The sequence below is a fragment of the Bicyclus anynana genome, chromosome 9 (assembly GCF_947172395.1).
Source record: "Bicyclus anynana chromosome 9, ilBicAnyn1.1, whole genome shotgun sequence".
Taxonomy (NCBI): domain Eukaryota; kingdom Metazoa; phylum Arthropoda; class Insecta; order Lepidoptera; family Nymphalidae; genus Bicyclus; species Bicyclus anynana.
In genome coordinates, this window is record NC_069091.1 from 14,520,330 (window position 1) to 14,538,371 (window position 18,042).

The 18,042-nt window shown below is 35.9% G+C and overlaps 1 protein-coding gene across 1 annotated transcript in view; it reads right to left on the bottom strand.

Moving 5' to 3' along the window:
* The window catches only part of LOC112048991 (1-phosphatidylinositol 4,5-bisphosphate phosphodiesterase classes I and II), a 114,080-nt gene extending 96,172 nt beyond the window's left edge, over nucleotides 1-17,908 (bottom strand). The window contains exons 1-2 of the mRNA XM_052883481.1: nucleotides 17,513-17,908; nucleotides 15,157-15,303 (exon numbers count right to left, since the gene is read on the bottom strand). Of these exons, the coding sequence (XP_052739441.1) occupies nucleotides 15,157-15,303; nucleotides 17,513-17,608 (243 nt within the window). The 5' untranslated portion in view covers nucleotides 17,609-17,908. The remainder of the gene's footprint in view (nucleotides 1-15,156; nucleotides 15,304-17,512) is intronic.
* Between the last annotated feature and the right edge of the window lie 134 nt (nucleotides 17,909-18,042).

The following is an 18,042-nucleotide window of genomic DNA, read 5'->3' on the forward strand; positions in this document are numbered from 1 at the left end:
AAATAAATAAACATAGAACATTCGCCGAATTAATATTTGTTGAACTGAACAACGAGCCGAGCCAAGCATAGAGCCAAATAGTGCTACGAACATCTTGAAGCGAACGCTCTATTCGAAGCTCGTCAAAAATATTCTTCATGAAAATGTCAGCAAAAAGCTCGCCAGAATGTTCGCCAGAGCGGTCGATAGGTAGTGTGCTCGCTAAAATGTTCTCGCATTTTTCTGTGATGTAACATTCGCACGAATGCTCATAACAAGTGAATGCTCGAGTGGAGATTTGGCTGAGAGTAGAGTTTTTTTTAGAGTTAGATTTAGAGTCAACCATAAATAAGTCAGGTTTGTTTTAGAGGAGTAGTGGGGCTCATTTTGTGCAAAAGATTGAAAAAAAAAACATTAAAACATTTAAAAAATGAATAAGCTAGTTATTTTTTTTTTTAAGTTTAAGCAAAATAGACAAAGACCCAACTAAAAATGTGGATTATTAACACAATTTTATTTAAATGTTGGGTTTTAACTTTAATACTTTAAACATACAAAAAGGCGACCAGCTCTCGGATCATTGTTTCGCTGGTTCGAGTCCAGAAATACCCACAATGCAATAATCTCAGCGTCTAACTAAAAACATTTCTTCGTTAATCTGAAAAAGAAAATTAAATTCAACAAACGATCACCTACACCAATGTTTTATAAGGAGCAATTCCTTCGTCCAGCACTGGTACCTTGTTGGACGACACAACATTCCGTATCGCCACCTGCCTTCGCTTAGGCGCTCCGTGTGTTTCTCCGCATCGCTGTATCTGTGGAGAGCTAGTCGATATACTCGGACACCACGGTCTTTCTTGCAGTAGGAGTACTGGCCGTATTCCGCGGCACGCTAGCCTGAACGACATCATACGTCGTGCTCTTGTCACCGCCGGCGTGCCAGCCGTTTTGGAACCTAACGGTTTGGCGCGTGACGATGGTAAGAGACCAGACGGCATGTCTCTGATGCCATGGAAGATGGGTAGGCCTTTGGTGTGGGACGCGACTTGCGTAGACACCCTTGCGCCTTCACATCTTCCTGGTACGATGGGATGTGCAGGCGCTGCTGCTGCATCAGCAGAGACCCTCAAGCGGCGCAAATATAGCAATCTCGTCGGAGATTACATATTTGAGCCGTTTGCGGTCGAAACACTAGGACCGTGGGGTCCGAGTACACGCTTTCTTTACAAAGAAATTGCAAAGCGTTTAATCGACACCTCCCGTGACCAGAAGGCTGGCCTATATTTAGGCCAAAGAATTAGTATTGCCATACAACGTGGCAATACTGCCAGCCTTCTGGGCACTTTACCTATGATCGTCGATTCGGACGAATTCTACGACGCCTGAGCATTTAGATATAGTTTAAATTTAGTATATTTTCTTTTTAATTTTTATAATATGTAGTTATAGATATTTAGGTACGTAGTTTTAATTTTAATGTAAAACTTTATAAGGTTAAATGTTTATTTAACAAATGTCAATTTGTTTGTACGAGTCAAACGCTAATGCTTTTATTAGCTATTACTGGACGCACGCGTTTAGTTTAGTTTTTCACAAATCCCACGGGAACCATGGATTTTTCCGGAATAAAAAGCCTAAGTGTTAATCCAGAGTAAAATCTATTTCCATTCCAAATTTCAGCCAAATCGCTACAGAAGCCGCAGCACAAAGGAAGAACAAACATACACACTTACACACATACTTACACAAACTTTCCTTTATAATATTAGTGTGATAGGCCGATACACGTGACCTTGTCCGTGTTGTAGATTTAGGATTCCTGAGGATCCCGTGGGAACTCTTTGATAGGCACGCATGGCTAGTATGCCCTTTCGGTGTTTGTTTCTCCTTGTTATTATAATTATTATTATCCTTATTATAATATTACATATAATTTCAATATTTACATGACCTACATTAAATTACTGTAAACTAAGTGCCACATCTACACTTACCATCATATAAAATAGTTATCAAGCACGAACTAATAGCTATAGGGTAGGGGTAGGGTGGAGGTAGCGTAGGGGTAGGGTAGGGGTAGGGTAGGATAAGGTAGGGTAGGGTAGGGTAGGGTAAGAGTAGGGTAAGAGTAGGGGTAAGAGTAGGGTAAGAGTAGGGGTAGGGTAGGAGTAGGGTAGAGGTAGCTGAAAGTTTACATCGAGTTTCACGCGGACGGAGTCGCGGGCGTCCGCTAGTGTTAGTATAGATTCCTTTATTTACGTTAGATGAAAAAACTTACACTAGTAATAAATTAACAGTTGGCAGTAAACTCAGAACTTCACAAACTAAATTTTCGGATGTCAGTTAAGTAATTACCAAGTTCGCAGACGGATGGCGCACAGTTAAGAGCTCAATGTATAGTGGTTATAAATTAAAATATGGCTTAATTGAGTTCGAGTGTCTAGACTGTTTTTAGTGTGTGTCGAAATAATTACATCTCTAAATCTGAAAGTTTGTGTGTCCATAAACGTTAGCACTTGGCAACGTTTGTCATCTAGACGGCACACTAAAGTCAGACACATATTACTACAGTCATTAAGTAGATATGTCGGAAAAATCGGCTTAGAAATGCAAATGAACCAATTGGACAGGACGTGGGGGAAGCCTAGAACTTAATTTCAATTCCACAAAAAATCGAATTGAACCCTTTTTTCAAGATGGCGGTAATTCACGTCAATCTTGGGCGAGAATTTGAAGTTCTAGATCCCCCCTATGTAACATCCAAAATTCAGGTTTCTCGGTTCATTTGCATTTCCGAATGTAATAATAATAGCCTTTTTATTTCCATAAATAATAATGCTACAAACAAGGTGCATACAATAAGAAAATGAATTTACAAAAGTTGTTTTTTTTTCTTTCTTATTCATTATGGACCCCTCTACGGGTGAAGGCTTCCTCCATTTCGCTCCATGTCTGTCAGTCCTTTAGCTTTAGTAATCCAAGTTTCACCGGCTTTTTTTTATTACTTCATCAACCCATTTGTCTTTTGGTCTACCTCTTTTCCTTTTGTATTATGGTCCGTGCCATGTAGTTACTCTCTTTGCCCATTTTTCATTGTCCATAAGTGCAATATGACCTGCCCATTTCCATTTTTGTTTTTGAGAATGTTCCAATATTAAATAAACAAATGTGTAATGCCGACGCTACATTTAAACATTGAATGAAGCTACTGAATGACAACAGAAGCCATCACGACATGTCACAACACAACATAAGCGTAAACGTTGCCTTACAAATGTATGATACTGATCCTGTTCTGATACGTCACGTCCGCCTTAACGTGGCTTTCTATTGGTAAAATAATTTTCAAAATCGGTTCAGTAGGTCCAGAGATTTACCTGTTTATAATATTAGTAGGTATGGATCATGCATTAATATACTGATATAGTATTCAGAAATCAATTGTTATTATGAATCGGAGACAATGATCCTATATAATCCCGACGTTTTAATAAAATGGAGCTATCGACATAATATTAACGCTGTTATGAGTTTTTCGTCCGATAACGATTGCGTATCAGATGTTTTGCGTTGCCTTCGCTACGACTATCGTTCGTGTGGGGCACAAAACGGGGTATCCAGAATGTACTCGTACAAGTACAGGATTCTTTCATCAGTTGGGAAGTTGGTGGTATTACACCCTGTGCCTCGGAGGACGTTGAGCATTCAGCACCAGCCATTATCTTATAACTATTCATCATTATCATTATCATTGATGGACATCAACTGCTGGACGTAGACCTCTTGTATAGACTTCCAACACCACAGTCTCGGCTCCCTAAACCTCCTCCTCGTCCTCGGTCGATCTTTCCGGTGCGGAGCTAACATCTATCGGTTCTTCGAACTATGTGCCCTGCCCGTTGCAACTTCAACTTCGCAACTCGCTGAGCTATGTCGGTGACTTTGGTACTTCTGCCGATATATCTGCATTTCGCAGAGAAACTCCAAGCATAGCTCGCTCCATCGTTCGTTGAGTGACTCTGAGCAACTATTAGTGATCATTAAAGAGTTTAACATTCGCGTAATATCAACACACTGTGTTTGTTACTTCATCATCATCATCAACCCATATTCGGCTCACTGCTGAGCTCGAGTCTCCTCTCAGAATGAGAGGGGTTAGACCAATAGTCCACCACGCTGGCCCAATGCGGATTGGCAGACTTCACACACTCAGAGAATTAAAAAATTCTCTGGCGTGCAGGTTTCCTCACGATGTTTTCCTTCCCCGTTTGAGACACGTGATATTTAATTTCTTAAAATGCACACAACTGAAAAGTTGGAGGTCATATCCACTGGGCTATCACCTCTCGTTTTTTACTTAACGATAAGTATTTGCGATAGATATGCATCATTTTATGATGGCTTAAGTTTGTTATCCCACGCTCCTACCATAGGTTAGTACTATAGCCATATTATGGAGTTAGGATGGTGGTGATGTTTTTTTTTATTATTTTTTATTTAAAAGAATGCGATGTCTTTTTAATATGACCAATATTCCCATTCCCCTCCAACTAGTCGGAAAAGACTGAATAAGGACTGGGTACGACAATAGTCCTGCGGGGATCGAACTCCCACCCTTCAGTGATGAATCCGACCGCTTTACCGTTGAGCTACTTAAGCTATACAGGCTTAATAAGGTAGCAAGTTTCAAGCATTCCAGTTCCTCAATTGTCCAAGTAAAAAACGTTTTTTTTTCATGTTTTTTACAGCATAACATGAATCCACTCGCCAGACCCTTAGCTTCGTGACAACCTTTCATTAGAGACCCTCAAATTTCTCTTAAAATAATCTTTAAAAGTGTTTTTCGAACGCTAGAGATTAAAGGTCTCTAGTATTCTGTATACGCACTTAGTATCTACTACTTATTCTATAATATAAACAAAGTCATATGAAAATAAATTTACAACGGAAACTTCATAAATATTTTATCCATTAGAATATATTTTATATCTGCCGACTACCCTATCATACTCATGCGAGTACCTCCTAATGCAATACGTAATCATATTAATAGTCTGATAACTGTTTCAATTAATTAACGAACGAAATATAAATTAATACATAGTTAGACCGTAGTACTCTTATATTAATTAAATAATAAGCTTTCTGTTAAACAACATTTCTATCGACATTATTATAAACGAGCAGCAGAAATGTACATTTTACATTTAATTAAAAATAAACATTGAAAATAAAAATGTCCTTCCAACAATATCGGCCACAACTGCCAATCAAGTCAGAGAGTAAAGATTATCGTAAAAAATAGTATAGAACATAAAAATAAGTACAAAATGATGATTTTCAAAGAAAATGATAACTTTATTGATTAAACAGAATATTGATTAGTCATAATGATTATGAATGTATAAATAGCTATTTATTTCTTACCCGACACTGCGAAGCTAAAAGGAAGGGTAATTACTTTGGCAGTCTATGTATGTATGTTTGTATGTTCCACCACAGCGCCTAAACTACTCAACCGATTTGAATGAAAGCTGTCAAAAGATTCGCAATAATGGCCCGGGTGACAGACATATTATAAATGTTATCAAAGTTTTATAGGATGGCATTTAAACCTCATATCCTAACTTCGATAAAAATTTAATCGTCCCGTGTTTGGTATCAAAAGAAAGGTCTTCCTTTTTTAGACCCTTTTCTACGTAGTCGGATTATAGTTTTTAAACTTTTTTATTTTTTTATATTATAAAGCTGAAGAGTTTGTTTGTTTGATTGAACGCGCTAATCTCAGGAACTACTGGTCCGATTTGAAAAATTATTTCTGTGTATGTGGCTATCTATACATTATCCCCGTATTACTACGGGAACGGCAACCACGCGGGTAAAACTGCGCGGCGTCAGCTAGTTCACTTATAGATACCAGATGTAGGAATCAACCATGGATGTAAAAGTCGGGGTCGAACTCTACCGTCAAAATCATTCATTGTTATTTAATTCTTATTCATCGAAGTAAAATATTATACCTTCGTCGTTCTATCGATCTATACCGTTTATAATTACGGCATTTTCTAATGGACTCAGCTGTAGGCCGTGCCGGGTCGTGTTAAGGAGTGGTCTTTATAGCCAGTTTTCACGGTACATACTTCATCGCACCGTTACGCCATTAGGCCGTGGAAATGTGCTTCACCCACAATAGCTTTGATGGGGTCCACGCTATTGGTATAGTCTTTACGACATTTTATGGTAAAACATTAAATAAATAAATATAAAGCCTCTCTAGACCCAAAACAAGCATAGCCTGTGTTATTTATGGATACAATAGACAATATATGGTCTACTTATTTATTTATACTTTACTGCACAAAAGAAAAACAATTACAAATAAAATAATAGAAAACATAGTATACAAGTATGTGCAAAGGCGGTCTTGTAGCAATATCTGCGAGACCAACCTTTGGATAAACGAAAAGATAGATTACTAAAGATTTACTTAAATAGGAACTGTGAATAATAATTTATTAATTGTACAAACATACAAAGCCTTTAAAGACCAAACTTATTTCTGAACTTTCACATTTAAAAAAAACGAAAGTTACACACATTACATATTTACACATGTATATTTGGCTATTAGTAATTTACTCTAAACACAATAACTCCTCCGGTTCTATTAGTAAGTTTAAAATCATTTTTTTGCCTAGAAGGCAGCAAAAACGACTTTTGGTTTCTGATTTCGGCGAGCAAAAGAAAATTTTCCGAGCAATAGAGGTGTGAGAGGTGTAAAAATGTTCTCGTTTCTTTAACCATGATCTATATTTCCCTTAACTTTCCCACTAGGCGCTTATTTTATTAATTCAGTTAATTGTTTTATTAACTGGATGTAGTGTTAGTTAGTTTATTAGTGCTAAGAGGCTACGACAGTATTCAACCTTACGAGAGTAAAAACTTTTAGCATAGGCTCCGTGGAACATTTTTACATTGATTACAATCAAGTTAATTATCCGTGAGTAGCTTCATCTTGATGTGACGTTCAACTTTTATATTTACGAAAATTCTTGATTCTAGTAGTTAACTGGGTTACCAGGTGATGAAAATTTCTGAGCGTCGAAACAAGATAATGTACCACGTAATTTGTAGGACATTGTGGCTGTTACATAACTATAAATTTAAACAACAGAAAAAAACATCTTTTGGTAAACTCACCTCTTCAATCCATCCATAACGAGATTACCAACCAGCTGTTTTTTTTACTGTTGCCTAATTACTAGTTATACAACTTAACAACCACAATGTCCTACAAATTGCGTGGTACATTATCGAGTTCCGACGCTTACAATTTTTTATTATCTAGTAATCCAGTTAGCTACCAGAATCAAGAATGGAAACTACTCATGGAAAATTAACATGATAGTAAAAATGCTCCACGGATTCTGGGCTATTATCTAAATCGGTATGGTACATGTAATTTCTGCTCGCATGTTTGAAGAATAAGTTTAATTCAAGTGCGGCGCCCTTGACACACTAGACGATGTGTATCACAATAGACGCCGTGTTTTGTATACACACGCGGTTGCATTACAACTTATACTGCCGACAGCCAGGACAAAGGTTATCTACGTGTATACATAGTAATAGTAGTAGTTAAACGGGCAAATCTTATATGTATTCATATTCATTTATTGAGTTACATTTTTATCTATACTAATATTATAATGTTTGTTTGCTTGATTGTAATGAATAGACTCAAAAACTACTGGACCGATTTTAAAAATTCTTTCACCATTCGAAAGCTACATTATCCACAAGTAACATAGGCTAAATTTTGTTTTGAAAAAAATAGGGTTCCGTAAGATATTTGGGGTTTTCGGACACAAGGTGTAAAAAATCAACCAGAAAAGTTACTTATTTTGCTTACGCTGGCTAAACTATAAAAGATAGAGCCATAAAATGTTTAAATGAATTGTAGATCTTATAAATATCTACAAAAAAATCCGTAATACACCATACCAATCTATGTCTAGTGAGGCACAACAACCATTTTCTTATTTATACATCTTGAATTTTTTGTACTACATTTAAACGCATTTATTTTACTCATGCTATTAATCCTTATCGCAGGGTAGGGGTAGGTAGGTAGTAGTAGGGTAGGGATAGGGTAGGGGTAGGATAGGGGTAGTTGAAAGTTTACATCGAGTTTAATGCGGACGAAGTCGCGGGGGTTGGCTAGTAATATTATAAAGGCGAAAATTTGTGTGTAAGTGTGAAAGTGTGTAAGTATGTTTGTTCCTCTTTCACGCTGAAATTTGGAATGGAAATAGATTTTACTCTGGATTAACACATAGGCTACTTTTCATCCCGGTAAAATCCACGGTTCCCGTGGGATTTGTCTACGCGGACGAAGTCGCAGGCGTCAGCTAGTTTTACATAATTATGTCATCTTGCGTAATTATGTTAAGACAGTATTAATTATTATTGTAAATAGGTAGTTTTTTTTTATTTCCAACCGATAGCAATACATAAACGTATTAATTGAAATAAATGAATATTGACTATTGACTGGTATACTGAGGAGGTTATTGAGCAACATAAATCGGAAAAATTAATTGTTTCCGCGGGATTTGTGAAAAACTGAATTTCACACGGTCTGCTAGTAATCACCCTAATATTATAAAGGCGATAGTTTGTGTGTAAGTGTGTATGTTTGTTCCTCCTTTGCGGTGTGGCCACGACTACTTAGGCAGTCTAAGCGATTTGGCTGTAGTTTGGAATGGAAACAGATTTAACTCTGGATTAACACATATGCTACTTTTCATACCGGAAAAAATCCATGGTTTTCCAGGGATTTGTGAAAAACTGAATTCCACGCGGACAAAGTCGCGGACGTCCGCTAGTAGGTATACTAATATTATAAAGCTGAAGAGTTTGTTGGTTTGATTGAACGCGCTAATCTCAGGAACTACTGGTCCGATTTGAAAAATTATTTCAGTGTTAGATAGCCCATTTATCGAGGAAGGCTGTAGGTTATATATTATCCCCGTATTCCTACGGGAACGGGAAACACGTGATGAAACCGCATGGCGTCTACTAGTCTATACTAATATTATAAAGCTGCAAAGTTTGTTTGTTTGTTTATTTGTTTGTTTGTTTGATTGAACGCGCTAATCTTAGGAACTACTGGTTCAATTTGAAAAATTCTTTCAATGTTAGATAGCCCATTTATCAAGGAAGGTTATAGGCTATATATTATCCCCGGGGACCACGCGGGTGGAACCGCGCGGCGTCAGCTAGTAATAGAATAAAATACAAACAGCCACTCTATTCACAAAGCATATTCATCGTACGACGCGTGTCAAAACACGATTATATTATTCTTTCTCCCCTTCGCTTTGTAAAACGCAAATTATAGAGGCTAGTTATGAACTGTTTTTATTCCATTTTATATTATAACAGACCTCGGGGAATATTATCTGATATTAAAAAAAACATCGTCTAAAAATTAATTAAACCGGTCAAGTCACAGTGTAGATAAGGTAGAAAGAAGATCCAAAAGAATATAAAAAAACCCCGAAAAAAGATAATGGATTCCTAAATTAAGCAGGTGGGTTATTCGAGCTTTTTTCGGAGGATAAGATCATTAGAGCCTGTATGATGTAAAAGAAGGATATTTTGTTTGTTTGGTTGTTTGAATACGCTAACCTCAGGGAGTATACTAGTTTCAATTGAAAAGCAATTTTTATGTTGTATAGTCGATAAAGGCTATATACTATAATAGCCTTACTTAATGCTACAACAAATAGAAGAAGTACCCGTATAGCTGAAAATTGTGGCCAACACGGGTAAAATATTCCTTTTGAGAGCTTCCGTAGCGCAAATATCGTGTATGACAGAATTGTTCGTCTTTAAAAGTTCTAAAATGGTTTCCACACGGACGAAGTCACAGGCTAGTTAGTCTATATCTATAGTACCATTATAAATAGGTAAACGAGATGGTCCATTTCAGATCCACTCTTGTACCCTATCTTGTATTGAAATTTATACAATGCGCAAGGATTTTATTAAAATCTAAATAAGTGAATAAATTTGTCTAAATTAAATGAAATGAATGAAATTAAAACCCAAGTTTTTGAGTTAGATCAAGATGGCGCCCATAAAGCAACTATGACATGACAATTGACAGCAAACGTCAAATCGACTACTGCGTTGAAAACGTCATCAATCCGCCATTATTACCCATAATAATGTTGCATTTCTTGGGAGAAAATTATTTCGAAAGAATTAAAGTAAATTCGTAGATTTGTATAATGAAAAGTAGTTAAAAAAAATATTTTCTTTTATTTCCGCCAGGGTACAATGACTGATCCTGGGCTCCATACAAATTTGGACTTTGAATATACTGAACTGATCTTGAAAATTCTTTTACCCATAGAAAGCTACGTTATTTGTGAGTGTCTTAGGCTATCTTCTATCCCTATATTCCCACGCGAACGGGCACTACGCAGGTGAAACCGCGGGGCATCTGCTAAACTATACTACAGCCTTTCTTGATGAATACTGTTTACCAACAATGAAATTAGAAATGAAGGTAGAAAACGCATGTCATTTCATAACTTATTTATTTTAAATTATGCATGGTTTGTTTATAAAAAGTTATAAAAAATATATTAACCATATTTAATTGTTCTAAGCTTAATAATCAAATTTATTGTCATTAATTTAAGAACAAGTTAATTATAATTATTATTAGGTGTGAAATGACTAGTGATTTATACTCTCATTTTTAATTTGTTTGTTGGTAAACAGTACTCATCAAGAAAGGCTGTAGTAAAGAATCTATGTTATTAAAATGTAAAGGTTTCAAAAGTCCAAAATGTCTGACAGTCTGAGAGAGATTAATTGAAGGTGCTACCGGTGACATCAGAGGTCAATAGGCGTTAATTACTGTAGGAAGCTCTTTGATGGTAAGCTGAAACGGTAATTTAATCAATGCAACCTGTTTAACAGAGGTCAAACGATTGTCTAATAGATGTCATTTTTTTGGTGATTGAACAAAATTAGATTCTAGAAACCTGATACGACGTTGTTCATAGTCACGCCACTGCGGAGTACCAACATTCTATCTTCTATAAAGAATTATCAACTTAGACTATTGTTCCATGGACACAAGAACAAAATATTTATTCATGTACTTCTCTTCTGTGTAGGTTTATGATATTCATGACGAGTCAGACAAAGTCATGTACGTTGTGAACCTTTGCCACTTAAGTGTACAAGTTTGACGGCCTCCGTGGCGCAGTGGTATGCACGGTGGATTTACAAAACGGAGGTCCTGGGTTCGATCCCCGGCTGGGCAGATTGAGATTTTCTTAATTGGTCCAGGTCTGGCTGGTGGGAGGCTTCGGCCGTGGCTAGTTACCACCCTACCGGCAAAGACGTACCGCCAAGCGATTTAGCGTGTCGTGTAGAAACCGACAGGAGTGTGGATTTTCATCCTCCTCCAAACAAGTTAGCCCATTTCCATCTTAGACTGCATCATCACTTACCATCAGGTGAGATTATAGTCAAGGGCTAACTTATAAATAAAAAAAAAAGGCGGCAGTCCGCGACACCATCGCCTTGCCGACTGCAATCAGCGACGTCTCGGCGGCAGCCAACGGGAGTCGACTGCAGTGGGCGACCGGCGTCGACCGGCGACTGCAGTCGACTGCGGTCGTCGGTAGAGTTTGTAAATGTACCCTAAGAGCCAGTTTTTACAGAATAAATAAAAAAAGATACATTTACAATGAAGTGGTAAACATGTCGGATAATTTTCATTGTTATGGGAAGCACCAAAGTCTGGAAGATGTCTTGGAAGGAAAACGACTTCATAGTTTTATTGGACTAGCTATGAATATCACAAAAGTTTGAACATGAATAAATATTTTGTTCCTGGACCCAAGGACTGATACATATAATATACGTTGGCGGTCTGTTTGACACTGCAATGAGACACGCAATCAAATTAATGAGAATGACTGAGACCGACGGCTTATGGTAGGCGTCTACATATACACATCTTACGTATCGGACGCATCGCATCAAATGGATCGTAGAATTCTTTGTATAGAAAGTCATACAAGTGCGTCCACTGATCCGCATCGTACGGATCACACGAATCTACGCCTAATATTAACATGCAGTACACTACACAACTGTAGCTACTCAAAGCAGATATTGAGGATTTCTGTCAAGAAATAACCCTAGACTCAAACACGGGGTCTTATGACCGGAAACAGAACAATAATAATAAAACATTGGACCAACGGCTACAAGACTCATGTTATATTATAAAATAATGGTATGTTAATTTTCAATAACATAAATATGCTATGTAACAAAAATTTTATAATACGTTACCATATCTAGATTATACATCGTCGTCATCAACCCATATTCGGCTCACTGCTGAGCTCGAGTCTCCTCTCAGAATGAGAGGGATAAGGCCAATAGTCCACCACGCTGGCCCAATGCGGATTGGCAGACTTCACACACGCAGAGAATTAAGATAATTCTCTGGTGTGCAGGTTTCCTCACGATGTTTTCCTTCACCGATTGAGACACGTGATATTTATGTATATAGATTATACATAAATAATGCTTTTATCGTCAAGAAATTTGCTTCACTGTAAGACCACCTACAGGTATTGTTAAAGTGTTTAGTTTTATTAACTTACATATTAATAAGTTATCAAAATTAAACCTTCCACTGAATACGCTGCTTACGAGTAATTTTGTCTGTGAATAAATAATATTTTCATCATGAACAAATTTCGTTCATGAAAAGTTAAATTATGTATTAACGCATTTCTTTTTTAGACTCGCACTAATATGCTCTTGAGATGAAACCCACTACGGAGAACAGAGTGAAACGACAGTAAACCAAAGCATTGAATAAAATGTTTTCTACATTTAATACGAAAAAAGTCCTTTGTCACATGAAAACCCTTTTCATAATGATACCGTACTTGTCTTTGTTGCCCCACTTTCAAATATAGACTACCCATTTCAAGCAAGAATAAAAATGTTTTCAGCGGGGTTAGGTATTCCACCTGTGACGCCTTGTTTTGTAAAAGGGACAGCTTTTAACGTCGACCGATTTTTGGGGTCATATTCGCTCTGCCTGGGCACAACATACTCGTTTTGATTCTGACGTTTATACAATACACAGGAGCCCAACTCAAGTCCGAGAGGTCCTTATTTTAATTCCCGGCTGTTGTTGTACCCATATTGTATAACTCCCAACATTTAAACTCGATTAAATAGAAAGGAACGAGGGCATATGTGATAGGCGCGTTTGGAACCTTCGCGACTTTAATTTTAAGTTTTCGACTAATTATTATTACCATAATCTTATAATATTCATTTTGGTGCTTGTAAATTAAACCTAATGGAAATAAATGAATATTGACTATTCACTCATTATCCATATATATAGAATTTATAAAAACTTTATAAAAACAATTTTTTACTTAAGACCTGCTCCCTCCCAAAGCCACCACGGTTCAAAGCCATTTCTACAATACTTACCTACGGTAGGATCATGACTTATATACAGCTTTCAGTCCTAATAAAATGAAATGTCTACTACGCACGCTCTTACATGGTGCGGGTGACAGTTGTATGACGTTCATAATACGTACCATTATCGTAAATCGCGGCAACTTTCAAGAGTGAAACGAACTGTACCCGCACCATGCTACAGCGCACGAACTCCATTACAAGTTTCAGACATAAAGAAATTTAAAAGTATTTTCTGCTTCCATAACATTTGTGTAGATCTTGTATGAGGATTATAGTATTACAGCTCATTATTTTTTTTTTCATTTCTATATTTACCTTTTAATTCCTACGCCATTGTGATTTGTGAATCACTTCAAAGATGGCCTTGGAAATTTTAAGTTACGGTACATTATTCGGCTATTCGTCTACAAACAAATGCAAATATATGATTGTTTTAGCTATAAAAAGCTTATCGTCCACATCAATTGGATTGTCGGTCAGGCTAATTTAAATAATGGTGTAGATAAGTGTAATACTGATAAGTACCCCGCCGCTCTAGCCATGTTACACTTTGATTCTCTTTCTACAATCGCTACGCTACGAATATTTAAAAAAAAATATGGGAGTAACATATCCGATTTATATATTGATCACGTGACTTATGGATATTGAATATCGATAATGGCTGTTCATCTAGAAATAAATGATTTTTTTTTCTTCTTTATTAAAGAGATTTTTCGCTGAGCGAATATGCCGATCTGTTTTGGCTTCTCATAATTTAAACTGATTGTTCTAATTATAAAAGGCTTATCTTCCATGGTCCACATCAATGTGGTTGTCGGTCAAGCTAATTTACATAAAGGCGTAAGTATTTGTAAGTACTCTGCCGCTTTAGCCATGTTACATATCGATTTTCTTGCCAAAATCACTAATGCTTCGATAATGGGAGTAACATATTCGACTGATAGATTCATCACAAGTCCTATAGATATAGAACGTCATTCCCATATGTTTTTTTTTTTCAAATTTTCGAAACATTACTGATTGTAGAAAAAGAATCGATATGTAACATGTGACAACATTGTTGCTGTGTAGTTCTAAAATCATATGTATTTAAATTGCAAAATATGACTCAATAGTAGATTGTTATTGTACTAAAATGATCCTTTTTACAGGAGGTAGTTTTAGACCTATGCTAAGCTAAATATAAACTGAGTTTTAATAGGTTTTAGCTACTACTATTTTTACACTCACAGTGAAACTATGAGCGTAAAAAATACCTTATCCAATACAGTATTAATTCATGGTCACTAATTAAATTTGAAATCAAAGTAAATTTCTAAAGGTGACTTTTTAAATTTTTTCTATGCAATACACACATTCCTACTAAAGAGACTGCCATAACCCATTTTCAAAAGTATGTGCTTCTTTTTTTAAAACCCAAAGCTTATTTGTCTTAGTTTTGCTTTTTTCCAATTGTATAAGTTGAGTTTTTATTTTAAGTTCCTGATTTTGAATAGACTTTTCCATTTTTGAAGGCAAGTAGTGCTTGAAATGTTATTTTCATCCCTGCTGTTGTAAGTTATACTAAAAACTTTATACCCTGACGCTAAAACGATAAGAAACATAATAAATAGTTACCTTTGGGAGCTTGGCATACACCCCAGTCCTGACGTCCCTGATGGCAGCCATGTCCAGCATGTCAACCTCCATGTTCTGGTCAGTCCAGTACAAGAAGAAGCCATTTGGGTCCACACGAAGAGTGACGGGCAGGCCAATCCCAGAGTCCTACAAAAAATTTAAAGAAAAGTGTTATTCAGTGACTAAAATTTTTTTTCATTGGTTTCATCTACATGCATAGCAAAGCAGAATGAGTCATGATAGCCCAGTGGATATGACCTCTGCCTCCGATTCCGGAGGGTGTCGGTTCAAATCCGGTATGGAGCATGCACCTCCAACTTTTCAGTTGTGTGCATTTTAAGATATTAAATATCACGTGTCTCAAACGGTGAAGTAAAACATCGTGAGGAAATTTGCATACCAGAGAATTTCTTAATTCTCTGCGTGTGTAAAGTCTGCCAATCTGGGCCAGCGTGGTAGACTATTGGCTTAATCCCTCTCATTCTAAGAGGAGACTCGTGCTCAGCAGTGAGCCGTATATGGGTTGTAACATGCACGGCAGTGCGGCAACCAAGTACGGCGTAGTATACAGTGTTAATATTTATGTACTAGCTGACGCCGCGCGGCTTTACTCGCGTGGTTCCTGTTCCCGTAAGAATATGGGGACAATATAGAGCCTTAAGCCTTCCTCGATAAATGGGCTATCTAACACCGAAAGAATTTTTCAAAATCGGACAAGTAGTTTCTGAGATTGGCGCGTTCAATCAAACAAACAACTATTTACAGATTTTTACGGAAAAGTCCATGGTTTCCGTGGGATTTGCGAAAATCTGAATTCCAGCGGACAAAGCTGTGGACGTCCGCTAGTATATTATAAATAATATTAAGTATTATATTATATTTGTATTATTCAACATACAAAAAAAGTATCTATTGTTAAATCTGGTATTTCACACTGCCAGTAAATTTTAAACTTTTGACCACAAGTATCAGGAAATTGTCACTAATTTATAAGACACACAAAACACTGAAACCACAATGAAACAGGCAATGTGAAGAGAATTTTATAATAAATCTATGACACATACATATAAAATGCAGTATTTAAATAAACTGCCAACATTTTATTAGTTGTTTATTATTAAAATTATTGTGTAATATTGGTAAAGTTAAATCAATAATAATGATTTGATATTGTAACTATTAAAACTGATGAAGTACAAAAGTATTTTACTTTAATTAACATACTATGTTTTTCACAAATCCAGGGGAACCACAGATTTTGCCAGGATTAATAGTAGCCTATGTGTTAATCCAGAATAAAATCTATTTCCATTCCAAATTTAAACCAAATCACTTCAGTAATAGCGGTGTTAAAGAGTAACAAACTTCCATACAAAATTTTGCCTTTAGAATATTAGTAGGAAGTAGGATTATTTTCAGATTATAAAATTATAATCAAAATAATTGAACTTTTAGTGTTGATATATTGTTTAACATTTTGAAAATTATTAACACCTGCCCCCATTTTTCTAAAATTAAATTTTTCCCAGGTAGCCATAGACTGTTTAAAAATAAAGTGTATTTTTCAAATTTCAGCTAAATTTGTTCAGTAGTTGCAGTGTTTAAGTATTTATTTGACAACTACAACAAGTTATAATAATTACAGTACACTAATGACTTCATCCATTTGTAATTAAGCAACTTACTAAACTCTATGCAGTGCAGCTGCATAGAAGATAATATATAGAATAAGATTAAAATCTTGAAACCTTAAATAATAGTAATAAGTAATTTAAAGCAATAGTATAGTGAAAAAGTAAGATTAAGAGGACTTACAGATATTATTGATTTTATAAAAAAATATGAAAAATGCCTATTGAAGGTGAAAGTGGAATAAACATATACACTAACTTTTACCTTTATAATATTAGTGTGATAATCAACTGACGTTTATTAACATTATTTATATGTTCTAGCATTTTTTAACAGACATCCAGTATAAAATAAATAAATTAATGAAATAATCAACAGACTTTTGTTAACATTATTCATACATTCCAGCCTTTTTTAGAGTATAAAGTAAATAAATGCTTTAGTATTCATTTACTATTATTTTATTTATATCAAAAATTCCAATAAGATTTTTAGAAATTTCGCAGCAGTGGTGAATTTCAAACAAGCATTGCACTGATATACTAACTGAAAATCATTCATAAATTTATATAGGATGAGGTGATGTTTTATTTTTTTTTTCAAGTAAGTAAATGTCTGTTTTCTGCCACATACTTTAGTTAGAAAACTTTTATTAGGGATGATTTTTTTATGACCGTACAGGTTCTTTTATGGATAAGGGAAAAACTTCAAGTATACAAACCTCATCCCACTTGACGAATTTATCTCCCTCCAACAGAGCCTTGGGCACTTCAATAGGTTTCAATGACACCTTCGCCAATCTGGCGGCCGTACTCATTGTGAATAAGAAACACAACTACGCGGTAACTGTAACACTATCGTTGATGAAAACCTTCATCTTCATCCCAGAACACAAGTCTCTTTCAGATATCCATCAATGGATCCCAGTTTCAAATTAAAGGCACAATGTACGGACTCCGATATAACACAGAATAACACTAATGCGATAACTACTAACTTAAAGTCTTGTCCATGATATTAAGTTATAACTAAATATACGATAACTGCTAATAAACAACGAGAAATTCACTCATACTCGCAACACGACGGGACGAAACCACCGAAATTCTGAAGTGAAATGTCAAAAATCTCCAGAATCCCATCCACTTGTTTCACAACTTGATCGGATACATTTACCTTAAAGTACTAAAGTATTCGAATACTTGTACTAAAATAGAACTTTTTAATCTGTCAGCAAATAAAAAATTCTTT